Source organism: Ictidomys tridecemlineatus, chromosome 6 (assembly GCF_052094955.1).
Source record: "Ictidomys tridecemlineatus isolate mIctTri1 chromosome 6, mIctTri1.hap1, whole genome shotgun sequence".
Lineage (NCBI taxonomy): Eukaryota > Metazoa > Chordata > Mammalia > Rodentia > Sciuridae > Ictidomys > Ictidomys tridecemlineatus.
This window is the reverse complement of record NC_135482.1, coordinates 164,301,033-164,318,941: the sequence shown is the minus strand read 5'-3', so window position 1 is coordinate 164,318,941 and position 17,909 is coordinate 164,301,033. Positions and strand designations below refer to the sequence as shown.

Sequence of the window (17,909 nt, the reverse complement as noted above, 5' to 3'; positions counted from 1 at the left end):
GATTGTTAGCCTATGTGGTGCTGGACTTCCACAGTGTCAGGTGCCCTTGGCAGGCTCTGTGTGGGTCGTGGTCAAGAGGATGATAAACTGATGCTGTGGTTCTGGTCAATTAGTTGCTCGGCTACCTTGTCGCAGGGGATAGAGATGGGGAATCAACACACAGACTCCGGGAGATGGTGAGAGAACTGGTGGAGTCCCACCCCAGGTTGTCGTCCAGTAGCTCAGTTTATTTTGGGAATGCATACAATTGTTATAGGGTGGGGCACGCCCGTCAATCATACACAAGCAAGATAGTATCCATAAGCCAATCATCTTCTGCCTAATGTAACCACACTATGAGGATGTTCTAAATATTGCTATCATCAGGAAGAGTCTTTGTCCCTAGGGGAGGGGATTTCTAAGTTAGACGTTCCATGTCGAAGCTCCTGGCCATCAGTTTCCTGGCCTGGCATCTCGGCAACGCTAACCACAAGTGCTAAGGCTGTGGTTTCACAACGGCCCTCTGCAGCACCCCATCCTGCAGGCATTCCTATCAGGCCTGAACGAGTGTAGATTCTTCAAGCATCCAAGCTGCTCATAGCTGCTAGCTGCTAGCTGTAAACTGAAAGTTATTCCAACAAACTGAGATCATGCACAAGTCAACAAAGAGCCTGGAACTTGGTTAGACACTGAATAGATTCATTTAATTCTTACTTATTATTATTTATCCCATGATTGGGGCCCAATTGGCCACTTTCTCTCTTCCCTCTGCTCACTTTCATCTCCTTCTGTTTACTTTTTATTGGTGCATTATAGTTAGATATAAATTGGAGTGCACTGTGATATAGTGGTACAGGCTCATAAATGGCATAGCTTGGTTAGCTTTATTTCCCGGTTCTTCTCCTTCCTCCTCCCTCCCTCTTGGTCTCCTGATTCTACTCCACTGATCTTCCTTGCATTATTTTTTTTTCTAATATCTGATGACAAATCTGTGAACAAGAATGAAATAGATCTTATTGCCCTTTCATTATCCCTGCCTGAGATATTTAGAAATCCGTTGACCCACAGCACTTATGGACTTGGAATATTGAACTTCCTTCAATGGGGCACTTAATCAAATTTACCTTTTTTTTTTTTTTAAAGAAATTAACACATAATAATTGCATATATGGGGTATAATTCAATACAAGTCTGCAAAGTGTAATGACCAAATCAGGTTGATTAACATTTCTACCTTCTTAGACATCTTTCATTTCTTTGTGTTGGAAACTTCAAACTCCTTCCTTCTAGTTCTTTATAAAATCATCATCATAATAATGGGGCTGGGGTTGTGGCTTAGCGGTAGAGCACTTGCCTTGCACACGTGAGGCCCTGGGTTTGATCCTCAGCACCACATACATAAATAAATAAATAAATAAATAAATAAATAAATAAATAAATAAATAAATAAATAAACAAAATAAAAGTAAAACAACAACAACAACAACAAAAACATAGTAAGGCTGGGGCTGCGGCTCAGTGGTAGAGCATCGCCCAGCACACGTGAGGCTCTAGGTTTGACCTCAGTACCACACACACAGAAAACTAAAGAAACAAAATAAGGGTACTGTGTCCATCTAAAATACATAATAAATTGTTGTGAACTATATTGACCCCACTGTGCTATGAACAGTAGAGTTTATTCCTCCTATCTACCGTATTTTGTGATTCTTTGTCTCCAGCTCATTACCCTTCAATCTCCACTCCCCTCTCCCCTTCCTTAAGTGACCACTACTCTTTCTACTTACATGAGATCAAACTTTTTAGCTTCCACATGTGAATAAGGACATGTGGTGTTTTCCTTTCTGAGCCTGGTTTATTTTACTTTATGTTATGTCCTCCAATTTGCTGCAAATGGCAGGATTTCATTATTTTTTATGGCTGAATAATATTCGAGTGGAAATATATACCACATTTTCTTAATCCACTCACTCATGATAGACACTATGGTTCACTTGTTTCTTGGCTTTCACACTTACCTGCGAAACCTCATAAATTCTTGACTCCATATTCATGAAGTTTCAGCAACAGTTACTCCTTTCCAGCGTCTCTGGCTTATGTGCCTGAGGGTCCTCAGAACCTGGTTCAGCCAGCCCTCCTCCCCTCTTATCTCCTGCAGAAACTAACTTCAAAGAAATACTCGCAGTTCAGTGCCGATGTGGCCGAGGCCATCGCCTTCTTCGACTCCATCATTGCAGAGCTGGATACAGAGAGGGGACCCCGGGTGGCCGAGGCCGACCTGCTGAATGAAGATGTGGATTTTGATGGTGCGTGCTGGGGAAGGGACCTTAACCCAGGGGCTGAAAGTGCGTGGGGATGTGAGTGGGATTCCAGGATAAGCAATGGGGTCCCCCCTTCCTGATTAAAGGGAACCCCTCTCCCTGCCAGCTCCCGAGCTTGTTCTCTCTGGGGACCTGGCTGTCCCTGCTGCTACCACCCCAGCCTCCAGCCAGCACTCTGAGGCCCTGTGGTCCACGGAGCTGAGACAGGGTCAGGCTTTCCTAAGAGAGGAAAAGTGACAGGGAGCAGAAGTAATGGGGGAAGGGTGTGTAGAGAGTTCCTGTTTAGTGACATGAAAAAGTTCTGGAGATTGCTTATGGGAGTGTATTTAACACTACCCCAATGGCACATTTAAATATGGTGAAGATGGTTGGATGTCACCTGCATGTCACCACAATTTTGAAAAGAGGAAGGGCGTGGATAAACTATATTTGAAAACCTGGCCTCTGACCCTACCTAAGCTCGGTGGTGGGTGTTGTTGCATGGAGCAGGCGAGGCCCAGGAGCCTGCCCAGGCCCAGCCAGTCCCTGGGGCGAAGGAAGGGGAAGGGGTAGGCCTCACCTCCCTGCTCACCATGGCGGATCACTGGGGAGAGCAAAGAATTGTAACAGGTTGAGGAGTTGAGCCTACTTTACTTTTAAATTCCCAAACTGTCCATTTCTTTAAACTTTGACTTGCCCTTACCCCCACTCTTACCTAGAGACCTAGCAACAGCTGCTGGTACTGATATTAAATAATCTTGGGGGTTTAATCTAATGGCCGGAGGAGGCCATGCTTGTGGTTTTGTGGTTGTTCTGGTCTCAGTAGATGTGCATGTGTGAGATCTGGGTTTTCAAAATGGTTCTGTGACATGTTCCCCATTTTCTGAGCTTCCCCATGGATGCGGCCCCACGTCCCCAGCAAACAGAAGCCCTCACCCGGGAGTGGGTCCTGGGAAATGCAGAACATCTGTGGAAGGATGACAGAGTCCACTGAGGGTGCAAGTGTCATCTTCACAATCACAATCTTCTAATGAAAATGGTTTTCTTTTGTCACAAAATGACTGTTTCATCCTGGTAAAAATAACCATCTATGTCAATTGTAATTCCAGTTAATCAAACAACATGCTAAAACATAAAGAAGGTAAAAAAAAAAAAATGTGTGGCCTCAAACCATCCAGAGACAACCCACATGGGGCACATGACCTTTCCAGACACACACACACACACACACACACACACACACACATACACACAAACAAACATACACACACTTGCACACACCAGTTTGTTTTCTTAACAAAAATAGGATCTTCTTTCATTTGACAATGTACATTACACTTTGAGCTTGATTCCAAGTCAATAATACAGACCTTTATCTCTGTGTTTGATGGAGTGAATATTCAGCACCCCTGTGCCCGACTTGCTTGGCCACTGGGGCCTTTCTAAGGATCCACTGTGGCTCTACCCATTCCCGGTGAGCTCTTAGCCCCGTCCACCCTCTCCTTTGCCTCCTTCCCGTCTTGACGCCCAGCCCTCCCTTCCCAGGTCACCCTCTTCTCTCTTCCAGTGGCCACCAGCTCCCGGGAGCACAGCTTGCATTCCAACTGGATCCTGCGGGCCCCGCGCAGACATTCTGAAGACATTGCTGGACAAGCTGGCCACACCCCAGACAGCCAGTTTCGAAGGAGCGTGGAGTGCAGGACCATTGGCACCCAGAGGAGACTGGAGAGGCACCCCATTTACTTGCCCAAGGCTGTGGAAGGAGCATTCAGCACCCTGAAATTTAAGCCCAAAGCCCACAAAAAAGAGTAAGTGCTTGGGCTAAGTACTGGAACTAAAACGCTTCTGTGTCCTCCAGACCCTGGGTGGTTCTTAAGGTGTGTGGAGTGCCTATCCTATGTGCCAAAATTGTTCCTGCATATTGTATTTTGGGGGAGCAGGATCTCTAAAGATTTTTTGATAGTGTCTATTATAGCATGGTCCACCATTGTCTTCTTGGATAGAGCTTCAGCTCTGAATCTCCCTCCCTTTCTCTCTGACTCATTTAACCCTCATGTTTTGGGCCATCTTCTTTCATTATTGTTCCCAAGTGCCATTGACACATTGTGCGCTACAGATTTTTAATGAGAGTTTGGGGTTGAATGCAGTAAGAAGTCCACAGTCGGAGACATCTTATGGTATCTCTGTGGGCAATGGCCATCTTGGGAAAACCAATTATAACTTTTCCTTATTTCTCTTGACTTCAATTGCTAGTTAGCTGTGCTCATTCCTGGCTCAGGGATACCTTGGCAGTCTACCACTTGTGTTATTTCCATGGAGAAAACATATAAACTATATTTTCAACAGATTATTATTAGAGGAGATTGAAGAAGATGCTTATTGCTCCTTGCAATCCTCTCTGGAACTGAGAATTGGTTGGTTAGAAAGAAGAGTTCAACCCCAGACTCTCCTGGTTCTATCCTGAAGGGCCATCTTACCACCACCTCCCATGTCTCTCCTCCATATCCTCCTGTCCCAGGACCAGTCACCGTCACTAGCCCACAATCCTGGTGCCTATTCATGCAGGTGTGAGTCTTGTGCTCCTAAGTCTTGGTCTGGCCAACCCAGGCCTTGCTGTGGGGCCTGCCTGTCCAACAGAAGGGCCTATAGAGACTCATCCAGTGGTTTCCTTTGCTTCTACAGAAGTCATCCAATTCTGATGGAATCAGGGTTTCCTAGGTAGCATTTTCCTCTCATAATAATAAACCATGTACAAGACATGGTGAAACCACGACCCAGTCCTCACCACCTGTCCTTCTTTAAGGCCACCTGAGATCCACCCAAAGTTCCCATGATAACAGGCATGGTGGTAATCCAGGCGTCCCTTCCCTCTGTGCAGCTGGCCAAGCTGAACTTAAACCCTGTGCCTCGTTCCTCCCTTCTAGCCTGGGGAGCTCCAGACAGATCCTCTTCGACTTCTCAGGAGAAGATACGGGATGGGATGCGGAGCTCTTTGCACCGGAGCCCATGGCGTCTCCAGGGGAGGACTACTGTGAGACAGAGAATCCCAAAGGGCAGTGGCTGCTTCGAGAAAGACTATGGGAGCGTTCAGTGCCCTGACCCCACCTGGGCTCCTTGGCTTGTCTCAGGCTGAGTCTTTGAGAAGGTGTCTCCTTGCAGTTCAGTATAAAGTGTTTGTTGGAGTTAAAGATGGAAATTGTGACAAAGTCCAACTCTTCTGCCATTGCTGGCTGGTGCCTAGCTAGTGCCAAACAGACCTGGAGCTCCCCAGAGAACCCACCTCGGGGGATGTGGAGCCTGGGTTTCCCCACCAGGTGGACAAGGGAGCAGGAAGGAAGAGCCTTGCTGGTGTCCCAGAGCAGAAGCCACGGAGGACCTTGAGTGGAGTGCCCAGGCTCACTCCCCTGGCTGTGCCTGGCCTGCCCTTCTCCATGTCCATGTGCGTGCTCACACTCTGTTCAGTACCAGAAATGAGTGCTCCTTTGGAACTCTGGGCCAAAAATTTCAAGGAGGCAGCTCTTCTTTCTACAGGGCTCAGAAACACCCTGGTTAGGTTCCATAGTTGCCTTCTTTTGTGCAGAATGGAAGTTGAGGATGCAGCCCTTTTGTCTCAGAGTTTTCCAGAAATGATTTCTGGATTAAGCAGCAGATGAGGCCAATACCTTGGTGGTAGGGGAAGGGAATGAGCCTCTCAGGGCCCTTTCTTGGGACCCCACTGTCTCCCCCATACCAAAAGATCAGTTCCACTTCCCAAAGGCAATTGGCTAGAGAAGGATATGGAATGACTCTTTTTCTTTTATTTTCTAGTTCTCACCCAATAAATCTTTATAAGTACCTATGTGACCAGTTTATGACAGGCTGTGTGTCCCCTTGTCCCTAGTTCAGAGGTTAATCAGAACCATAAATTCTTCTGGTCCAGAAAGGATTTCTGGATTTCAGGACCTGAGTTAGGGTTTCATTTTAAGTGTATTTAATTTTCTTTTTTTTCTAACACACATTTTGTATTTTTGCACCTAGCTGTACCCACTTGGGTTTGAGAACCACTGGTTTGGAAAATACACCGCACTCTATCCATTCTTACTTTCTTCTGATGCTTTCTGGTTCAGCAGGTGCCTGGGGGTCGCATGCCCATGAATGTGTGTGTCCTGTGGGGTTGACAGAGGGGATAGGGGAGGAGAAACCAATCATCCAATTCAGCAGGGATACTCCAGATCACTCTGAAAACTGAATAAAGGTTTTCCTTCTGCCAGGCCTGTGTGGTACTATTCTTATTGTTCAGTTTTTAAGAAAAAAAAAGCTTTTTATTTATGTGACCCTGATTGTCTGAATCTAAGAATTTTTAGCTCCTAAAAGAAGAAGAGAAAGAGGAAGAAGAAGAAGAAGAAGAAGAAGAAGAAGAAGAAGAAGAAGAAGAAGAAGAAGAAGAAGAAGAAGACGACCAACTAATAATTCTCTAGATTCTTAGAAATTTTATATCAACACATTTTCAGAAAAAAAGCATACTGGAAATGCTTTAATACTTCTCTTTATTATTTTTGGAGTGCCAATGCCAATGTTTTGGAGGTTTCTTTCATTTTGTTGCTTATACTAATCCAACTATAGCCAGAAACTTGACTGAAAAATAAATTTTGGGAAGACTTGTTTTATAAACTGCTTTAAAGTACTGTAACGTATCTCCATGGATCATTCTTTTCCCCCAAATGTGGCCTTGTTTGAAGTCTTGTGTTTGAAAGTTCTCTGCTGAGGATAAAGCCAGGATAAAGGTCTCTTTACTCTTCCTTTTATCAAACTACAGTTTATCATAGATCTACCCTGACATTATGTGGTAAAGACACTGTGTACATTTTGCTTTATAGATAAGAAAAAAAAATAAACAGGACAGAGAGGATGTTTGGAATCATGATTTTTTTCTTTTCTAGCATATTCCTTATAGAATATAGAGCTGTGCCTTTTCTATTTGGCTTTATGTTTTGTATGTTTTTGTCTTCAATGAGACTATACACAGTCTGCCTGAAAAAAATCCCATGGTTTGGAAACATAAGGCTGGCTTGTCCTCTTGGATGAATTTTGTCTTTGAAGTTGGTATTAAACCTCAGGCTCTGCCTGGGGAATCTTCTGGGGTTCGAGATAAATGGATCTAAAACAATCAGAGTCAATTTAGAAAACCAAGCTGATCTGTTTGATTCTTGTGTCCCTGAGTTGACTAGTTTTTCAGTGGAATCGGCTGGTGGTTGGGGTGTACATTAGCGACTGTAGCTTTCCCTAGACTGTATTAGTTTGGACACATGAAAATTGAAGCTACCCTTAGACAAAATGTCAAGAAAAGAAGATGGAATCCCCTAGCATCTGGCTTGTTCTTAGTCACTAGTAATTTAGTTCCCACCACAAAGTTTTGGTTTTTTTTTTTTTTTTTTTGTGTGTGTGTGTGTGTATATGTGTGAAGGAATGTGCATGGGGACCATGAGTTTGATTTGAATTGTGTGTACCCATCCTTTTGCCTGGTTGCCAAGCAACTGAGAACATGGCCACCAGGACCTGCATCTTTAGGGACTCTCTGCCTCCATTCAAAGCCTGCTGGGCTTCTTGGTAGACCCCACAGGCCACACTAGATGCCAAAGCCTGCCTGACCTTCTCCTGGGGGAATTGCTTGTATTTATTTATCTGTTTATTTGTCATTTGATAAAGGATACTGACCATGTGCACCACTCCAGCCCTGTATCTGGGCTATGGCTGAAGCCTCTCATACAGCCTTCAGTCCACAGTAGAGACAGACATTAAATAAAGGGTTGTACTGATACATGCAAATCGGAATTATCATATGTGCTATGCAGGAAGACCTAGAAATCACTGAAAACTTGTCCTAGGGAGTGCGAGTTAGTCAGGTAGGATGGTTTGGGGAGGACTTTCTAGATTCCACGTGGCTTCATTTACTCAAAGGTTCCTCTGCTATCGCTCAGAGAGGCCTTTCCTGAATATCCTGTCTCGACCTGCCCTTCATTCCCCCCAAGCTAGAATCTTCTTCATTGTGTTCACCATGTCATAGCATGTAAACAAACACACACACATATCTATGTGCCCATTTTCCTGTAGGTACCCCATCACACCCTGTCTCCAGTGCCTAGAACCGCACCAACAGTGACTTGTTAAAGGATTGATGCACAAATAGCAGCATGAGGAACTGATTATTATTATGGTTTGGATGTGAGGTATCCCCCAAAATCTCAAGTGTGAGACAATGCAAGAAGGTTTGGAGGAGAAATCATTGGGTTGTTGCCTTAACCCAGACAGATAATTAATCCCTGATGAAACTAAGTGAATGGTAACTGAAGGCAGGTGGGGTGTGGCTGGAGGAAGTGGGTCATTGCGGGTGGGCTATGGGGTATATATTTTGTATCTGGAGAGTGGAGTTTCTCTCTGCTTCTTGATCTCTATGTGAGCTGCTTCCCTCTGCCACACTCTTCCGCCATGTTGTTCTGCCTCACCTGAGCCCTGAGGAATAAAGCCAGCTGTCTATGGACTGAGACCTCCGAAACTGTGAGCCCTCAAATAAACTCTCCCTCTTGTACAATATTTCTGGTTGGGTCTTTTAGTGAAAAAGCTGACTGAAACAATTATGAACTGAGAGGTAGGGGAACAGGGACATACAACGGTACAGGGTTCAGGGCCACAGGGAGGGATTAAGGCTGAGGATAAACCAACCTGGACTGGAGGGCAGGTGTCACCTTTGAAGGAACCTCAAAGCCATCGTTAATTTACTCATAAGGTCTTACTGAGCACCAGATACTCCGAGTGCTGTTTTAGAGCCTGAGGGCAGAACAATAAGAGAGCAGAGCTTTTAAATGTGGGGAGAGGGATACATAAGCACTAAGCCACACTAGGGGCATCTTGAGGAAGCAGAAAAGGATATGCTCATGAGTTCTTGGAGATTCTGAGCAACAGAATAACCCAATGCAATTTCATTTTTAAAAGATGGTTCGGGTGTCGGATGGGAATTTGACTGTAAGGGGCAGAAGGGAAGGTTGGAGGACCAGCTGGGCAGCTCTGCAGGAGTCTACACAAGAGATGGTGGTGGGTGAGGTGAAGGAGGGCGGAATGGAGTGATTAGAGGTGGTTGGATTTAGGATCATCTCTGAAGCAGAACTTACACGTATTCTGGATGTCAGTGGATTCATTATGAAGATTTTGGCTAAGAAACTAATAATGGAAGTCCCTTTATGGAGCTGTATGTATAATGGAGGGGCTGATCAGGAGGGGCTTGAGATGGAGGGACATCAACAGTTCTGTTTTGAACTTTAGAACTTTCTTCTGTAGACTTTCCAGGAGAAAGGTCCAATGGGGGACTGGACGTCTGTACCTAGAGCTCAGGGAGTGCTTAGGTCCAGGGGTGTCATCTTGGCAGCCATCGACACAGAGATGGGATCTGAAGCCTTGGGCAGAGGAAGTCAGGAAGGTGCTGAGGGAGACCTAAGAGGCAGGAAGGACCCAACCTTTGGAGGCCAGGCAGAGAAGGAGCAAGGGACGTGCCTGGAGAGGTAATGGGGAGCTCCGAGGTTGGGACCACAGAGCACAGAGAGCTGGAGGGGAGGAGGTACCGTGGTCCAGCAGGGCTGGCGGGGCATGCTCCAAAACCAGGTGAGATAGGCGGTTCCCAATTTTGATCAAAGTGGGATTGTGCCCAGCGGGGAAAGCTTACCACCCAACTCATGAAACCAGCTCTGGACTGCTTTGGCTGTTTCTGAAGCCCAGGCCCTCTTGAGCGCAGGAGGGGAGCCCACAGGTGGCTGAATATCTTTGTGTGATGCCCCTTACCCCAGTGGTCTCTGTCTTGCAATGGTTGGACTTCAGTTCTCCCTCATCCAGTGACTGGGGACCTCCTGTAAACAGGGACAGAGGACTGAGACTCTCCAGGCCTTATTTTCCCAAATGTGAATCAGGCACGACTGTTCGACTTCTCCACTGCTTTGGTGACAGTTAAATGAATTTTTACCTCTCAGTTCCTAAACAGCCAGCTCCATTCCTTGGGGCTCCAGGGGATGCAGAACCTCAGGGTGGAAGAGTGTGACCGGGAATCAGCTCACATGATGATCAGAAAGCAGAGAGAGACTCCATTCATGAGATACAAAATATGTACCCCAAAGGCACACGTCCAATGCCCACCTTCTCCAGCCACATCCTGCCTGTCTTCAGTTACCACTTAGTTACTCCTGTCAGGAGATTAATTCACTGATGGGGTTAAGGCTGTCATAATCCAATTGTTTCTCCTCGAAACCTTCATGCATCGTCTCACACTTGAGCTTTTGGGGGACACCTCACATGGAACCATAAAACAGGCTATTCAAAAATTTGCAACACACTCTGAAAATAGCTGTAAAAGAGAGATTCTAAAAATGTTCTGAGCAGAATTGGAGGAAGAATCACTTTGAAGAGGACAGCACTGTAGCAACTTGTGGTGGAAAAAGTGGGCTTTGAAGTCACAGATCTGCCTGTCATCTCAGTTCCCGTGCCCACTGGCCAGATGGCTGGACTATGCGGCTCAACCATTTCAATCTCTGTTCCCTAACGTGGATACAGTGTGAGTGTCTATGCCACAGACCTGCACTATAGACCTGGCTCCTCAGAGAACACCACACCTGTAAAGCACTCAGCACAGCGGCTGGCACAGAGTGAGTGAGGTCCGTTTTGCAGCTCATATTATTATCGGGGCTCTCAAGGGAAGGGAGGGAGTATGGGGTAGGAAGGAGAGTAGGATGAGTCAGACGTCATTACCCTGTGCATAAATATAACTATACCATCCGTGTGATTCTACATCATGTACAACCAGAAGAATGAGAACTTATACTCTATTATATATGATGTATCATATATCTACCATGTATAACTAATTAAAACAGATAAAACACATTTTTAAAAAAGTATCCTTATGTGAGTGACAGCCATCACAACGCGACAGTCCTTTGTACCTCCTTACCCAGATCACCTGATTGATTTGTGGCTTTCCTTGGATCGTGGAAGCAGAGGTTAGATTAGATTAGAGGGTGGCTGAATTTGGTCCTTAGTGAGTCCCGGTCAGAAGGGCCACTGTGTGGTTTGACGTCTCACCTCCTGTCTGGTCTGGTTTCGTGTGTCATGCATAAAAGCAAATGCACATTCACGTTGCTGTTGTAGGACGGCCAAGCCTGGAGGAATTCCCTCAGGAGACTTTTTTATGATTAATCCATACCTGAGCTCCACCTGGTCGGCTTCTGGGCCCAGTGTCCTCTCTTCCTGCGGGGGAGTTAACCGGTGCAGCACCTCTTGGTGTGCGGCGCTTTGGCCACACGGTGGCGCTTCAGGCCCAATAATCCCGCCTGTCCTCTGCTTATTATTGAAAATTTAAAATTCAAACGGGAAAGGAAGGGAAAGGGCCGTACCCTCTGCTTAGAATACACAGATACCATTGTCAGCGAGCATGGGGCTGGTAGCCAGGATGGAGGCAAAAGGGGATCATTAGCTGATGTCCCTGCCGTAAGAAAAAGCCTCCATTCTTGCTGGTTTCCTGGGACCTAAGGGGAAAGCTTTGGTTGCCCAGTAAGAATCCCCTCCTTTTTGCCAGAACATTGCACCCAAGTCCAAGGGCAAATGAAAACGTCATCTTCCAGCTTGGTCGATGAAGGAAAAAGGGCCTTTGTCAACCAGAGATTTTTTTGGATTTGTTTTGTTTTGTTTTTTAAATATATATATTTTTAGTTATCAAAGGACTTAATTTTATTATTATGTGGTGCTGCGAAATGAACCCAGTGCTTCACACGTGCTAGGCAAGCACTATACCACTGAGCCACAACCCCAGCTCTGGAGTTTTGACTTCCCTGGAAAAAGAGGTCCCTCTCCCCACTCCCCCAAGCAAACACATGACTCCAGGACAGACCTAAGCTTCTTCAAGGAAAGAGAGAGAGGGACAGAGTGGGGAGTGCAATTCTTGGAAGCAACACAAATACAGACCAAGGGCCTGCGTTTTAATACAAGCTCTGACCCCAGCTAATTTTGTAGCCTTCAGGAAGCTTAGCTTCTTTGAATCTCCAAGTTCTCATCTTTCAAGGGGGTTAACAATAATAGCACCCACTTTACAGGATTGTGGTAAGGAGGCATGAATAGCAAGAAGGACCAAAGGTAAGTGACAATATTCTTTAGTCTGTGACCTGTAAAAATAGTCATTTTATGCAATTCACCCTTAAACAGTATAGGTGCCATTGCAGGCATGTACAGAAGCTTGGTAAAAGTGAACTATCCTTACCACAGTGGGGTACAGCAAGTGTTGACTGTGAACAGACCACCCTTCCTTCTGGACTCCCCCGCCCCGGAGATTCTTACTGATATTCACCCCCTCATTTGTGCATTCTGAAGTTCCAACTAGGAAAATATGTCTAAAAGAAATCAGTCTATGCTTTTTCTTTTTTTCTTTTTTTTTTTTTTTTAAGAGACGGGGTCTCCCTGTGTGGCCCAGGCTGGATTTTAAGACTCTGGTTTCAAAGGATCCTTTGCTTCAGCAGCCAGAGTAGCTGGGATATAGGTGAGAGCCACCGCACCTGGGCCAGATGATCACAGCTCTCCCTGTAGCCACATCATTTCCACCTGGAACCACCTTTCCATGGGAGAAAATCCGCATAACTCAGTGCTACACAAGTAAAGTTGTGCTACTTTTCAGCTTTTCCCTCCACTGTCCCTGGCTCCTAGAGAGCACTCTGTGCCTTGGCCTGATGAGGAAACGGGCCCTGTCCGTGTGTCTGGTAGGAGCACATCAAAGTTCACCTGTTCCATGTTTCCTGACTTCTTAGGTGAACACCAGCAAGTCTGATTCATCAAAGGAATAGATAATATTGTTTTTATGGCACAAGTTTCCAAAGCTGTAGCCTAAAGGAATGAGAATTTCAGATGCTTGGAAACGGTGTGTTGGGGCGGGGGTGGGGTGGGGGTAGATTTTGATCTGAAGAGCCTCTGGGACTCCACCTCCAGGCCTGGGACACTGCTGCTGCTGCTGCTGCAGGACTGGTAGGAAGCCAGGAAGTCGGAGGTAGACAAGAGGAACAAATCCACTCCCAGGGGCTCCAGGCCTGGAGGAAGGCAGCTGCTGTCCTAGGAAAGCAACACGCACTGGGGAAAGGGGATATTTTTCTGTCCTGATGCTTCACCATGCATTTCCCCCCTCTTGTTTCTTTCCTTAAATGATAGAGATTTATCTAGTGACCTCCGTATGGTATGGTATCTTGCCCTTTCCTGCTTGTCCTATGAAAAATAAGAGGTTCGTGTTTTCCCTCTTGCCTATCGTACATAGACTGCCTTGTGGGGGCTCCTTTACGTGTTGTGGAAGATGTATCCAAAAAGGCTGCATGGACTTACCCAGGTGTAATTTGGAAAATGATATCTGCATGCAATGCTCCAAACATACGTTAAAAGCTAAGAATGCAGACGCAGCAGAGAGCACACCGTGTGCTTCAGTGTATATGAAGTTCAAGAGCCAGCAAAGCTGATCGATGGTGACAGTCATCAGGATAGTGGGGAGCTGGGGTGGTGGGGCTGGTTGAAAAGAGGCCCCAGGAAACTTCCTGTGATGACGGAGATGTTCTGTATCTTCACTGGGGCGTGAGTTACATGGGTGTATGCATTTTTCAAGGTTCATGGAACTGTCCACTTAAGATTCATGAAGATAGCAGTGAAAAAACATCTCTGAAAACCATGATCCCAGACAGGGTGGGCAGGAAGGCCTGTGATGTCATGGAAGGGAGAGGGCATTTCCATATCGTCCAAGTTCCTCCCCGGCTGTTTATGCCATTGAAAAACATATAAAACGTCAGCCAATTTTCCAGACAGTTTCAAAATCCAGGGACGCTTTTCTTCATGCATATGCTGTCGATGTCTTTTCAAATGTTTACAGAGTATTTACGAAAAGTAGTCCTTTGGGTGGCAGTTGTAATTAGGGAAACTGGCAGGGAAAATTAACACATACCATAAAAGAGGGATAATTACTCCGCTGCCATATACAATATTATTATCAAACGGTATTCACCCAGGAATCCAATTGGTTCATACATGCTAGACCTCATTGTTATAGCAGAGATCCTCCCGTCCTTGTTACCCTGAGTATGAAGCTGCCACGTTCCACGGATGATGTGCCATATGGTACTTAACATCAGAATCAAAATGAGCTTGTGCTTTTTGTGTGAGATGCTGAAATTTATTAGAAAATCAGAAAGCCTAATTTCCACCAAGTTCCTGAGACCTGCCATCTGCTGCATGAAAAAGAAAAAGGGAGATTTTTTTTTTAACCATTTACTTATTGTAAAGTGTGAGCATGTGGGTGTATGTGTTTGAAAAAGCAGGGTGGGGGCTGGGGGCTGTAAGAGAGAGCCAGAGCAAGCCCACTTGGCAGGGCCAAAAGAAGGACTGTCAGCTGGATGGTGGCAAAGGCTTGGGAAGCATAATTATGGAAATCACCTATTCCAGAGACTTTTTTTTTTTCCCTCTTGCTCCAGACCACATGTCCCTTCCACATAGGAACAGCATGTGGAGAGTCCAGCTTCTGGGAATAAGCAAATTCCCTGTTTCGGAAAGAAGGGAGGACTTATGCCAGGTGCAGTTGTGTACGCCTGTGGTCCCAGCCAATCAGGAGGCCGAGGCAGGAGGATTGCAAATTCGAGGCCAGCCTCGGCAACTTAGAGACACCCTGTCTCAAAATAAAGTAAAAATAAAAAGGGGCGGGGACGTAGCTCAGTGGTAAAGCACCTGGGTTCAATCCTTAGTACCAAAAGAAAGGAAAAAGAGAGAGAGAGAGAGAGAGAGAGAGAGAGAGAGAGAGAGAGAGAGAGAGAGAATACGCAAGAGAGGCCCTAACCATCTCTTGTCTCTCCAAGAGGAGGTGGTAATGAGTTCAGACAGGACTGTCATCAACTAGGCTTGATGGATGGAGAAACCTTTCTAAGGGAAGCATAGAAGATGGGTTCAAGCAGGAGAGAGCCATGAAGGGAAGTCTTTCAGCAAGCTGGGATGCTGAGATAAAGATTCTGGAGGACCCCCAAGGGCATCTGATGTCCACACATGCATCCCAGTGGATTGCCTCAGTCTCTGGCTTTGTCAGGGTCACGAGATGCTGTCTTAACCATGAGTCGCCTCCAGATTCCTGCTCTACATCTCTCTACTGCAGCCTGGAGAGCTTACCACCCCCACTTGATTTTATGGTATTTGTTTACTTTTACTCTTGTTTTTTACACCAAAGCTGGCAGTCTGTTAGAACCGCTGCAGGCAACATTCACGGGACCTGGTTGGTGGCTGGGTTTCTCACCTCTGACCGCAAATGATACTTAGGAAATAGACCTCTGGCAACAGCCTACAGAGCCTGAAATGGAACAGTTGGGTTTTCAGGCACCGGAGGCCTCCACATTATAACATTATAGGGTCAAGTGCTGGTCCAGGCAGGCCTTTCTTGGCTGGTATCCAAAGTGGTTCCATTAAAGTCCCCTCAATAGACAATCTCATATAAAAGGAAGCCTTCCTGCAGGAGTCTAGCAGTAATTTCCAAAGTCAAGTTCAGGGTCCCAGGAATGCTCTCAAGATCTGTTCTCTGAGAGCAGAACCGGTACCTTTAGTTCCTCTCGTCCCCAGGTGCTCATGTTGATGACATTACACAGGTAGGTGACTAACAGTGATGTGTCCAATGGAAAGATGAGTGACTTTGCAGAAACCTGCCAGGTTTCGGGAATCCTGGCCTCCCTCTTTAGCCAACCTCTCAGCAGGGAATCGAGAGGGAGGGGCACAAGGAGTTTATGAATTTGTGGATGGATTCAGTGGGAGGAGCCAGGATGTTCCTTTCCTCCAAGCTGCCTGTCTCCCCACCCAGGAAGCACACTGGCAGGACCCATCTCCCAGTGCTCTGTGGATCTCTGCTGCACAGGGCAGCAGCTCTGGGCTGGCACGATGAGGCCATGGTTTGTTGGCACTACAGAGAGGTGCTTCAGGCTTCAGGCTGATCTCCCAAGAGTAGACATATGAGAGGTGCACCCCTTGGGGTACCACTCACTCCTGGGCAGGGGCAACCTTACTTTTTACTCCCTGGGCGACTAAGTGTTCAGCTTAGTGTTTGCTTCTTGCTTGGAGGCCAGTGAGCACATCCTGATTTCCCTGTGGACTACCCAGACCGCTATAAGACGGGCTGCTGGATGTGCCAATCCACTGAACTACCAGGTTGGGAGCTTGGGGCTCTGCTGTGATCTCTCGGGCCTGCAGATAAGCCAGCGGCAACATGGTAAGCGCTTCTCTGCATCCTTCCTTTGGACTCCTCCCAGCTTCTGCGTGTTAGCACTTGTGATTCGAGATGCATATTCTCTAAAGGCATGGTTATAAGCTTTTGGTCACTTACCATGTGCCATGTGCTCACACCAATGTTGTCATTTGATCCTAAGAGGACAGGATCATTCTCATAGCCATTTTCCAGATGAAATAACTGAAAGTGAGTGAGATTTGGTGAAGGGCCAGAGTCAAACAGAGAATAAGGCTTGGGGTTAGCAATCAGCCTTCCTTGTCTAAATCCGGACCCATTCCTATATAACCCTACAATATTCTTCCAATAGAACAAGTGCTATTATTTCCAATTTAGCTCCTGAGAAGACTGGGCCCAGAGAGGCTAGGCAATTTACCCAAAGACACACCGCTGTCAGGCACAGAGACAGAAACCCATTTGTCTCCAGAGCCCAAGCCCTTTCCTCTAAGCTGCTTACCTTCCCTGGGCTCCCTGAGGCTGTATTACAATACAGAGCTCCATTCCCCAGCCAACAGATGGCAGGCCCAGGAAGCAGGACTGGGATGTGGCAAGTCTTCTTTATAAGAGAAAGATTTGGTAACCCTTAACATTTTCAGATATTTCGTATTTCTTTGGTGCACTGACATTTCTCAGGAGTGCCCCAGCTAGGACTTGTGTGGCCCCTGGAAGATTCAAGTGTGTGCCCAGCCTCCTCCAAGTTTAAATATCTGCCTTGGTCACCTGTGTTTTTCAACTTTTCTTTCTAACCAACCAATTCCCGGTTCCAGAGAGGATTGCAATGAGCCATAGCACCTTCTTCAACCTCCTGTAATAATAATCTGTTGGAAATTTAGCTCAAATGTTTTCTCTTTGGAAATAACACTAGTTGAGGGATGCAAGGGTGCCCCTGTGTTGGGAATGAGCACAGCTATTGAGCAAATAAAGTCAAGAGAAACAAGGAAGAGGTATAACGGGTTTGCTGTAGGATTCCACTGCCACAAAGATGCCACTTAGATGTCTACGACTGCAGATGTCATGCTTCGTCATACAGATTTCTTTGTACTTGCTTTGTGTTCTAGTATGGATTTATCAACACTTGTCTGCAATCTCTCGTGATAGAGAAATTTGGTGAAGAGACGTGGGAAAAATTGAAGTAAGTATATTAAAGGAAAGATGAAGCATCCCTGGAGCCACAGGGTTTTGACAGTTACAACTCTTTACTCTTGATTAAGCCAGTTAGTTGAGTAAGATTCATTACAATATTATCATTAGAACTCTCCAAGAGGTTCAGTTACTAGGGAGATGAATTCAAGTGCTTTAAACATAGTAACTTGAAAAAAACTTAATAAATCATACCTGTGCTT

At 46.0% G+C, this 17,909-nt stretch overlaps 1 protein-coding gene across 1 annotated transcript in view; it reads left to right on the top strand.

Moving 5' to 3' along the window:
- The window catches only part of C6H13orf42 (chromosome 6 C13orf42 homolog), a 29,663-nt gene extending 22,597 nt beyond the window's left edge, over positions 1-7,066 (top strand). Inside the window, exons 2-4 of the mRNA XM_021729781.3 lie at positions 2,138-2,285; positions 3,847-4,087; positions 5,204-7,066. Coding sequence (XP_021585456.2) covers positions 2,138-2,285; positions 3,847-4,087; positions 5,204-5,378 — 564 coding nt within the window. The 3' untranslated portion in view covers positions 5,379-7,066. The remainder of the gene's footprint in view (positions 1-2,137; positions 2,286-3,846; positions 4,088-5,203) is intronic.
- Positions 7,067-17,909: the final 10,843 nt, after the last annotated feature.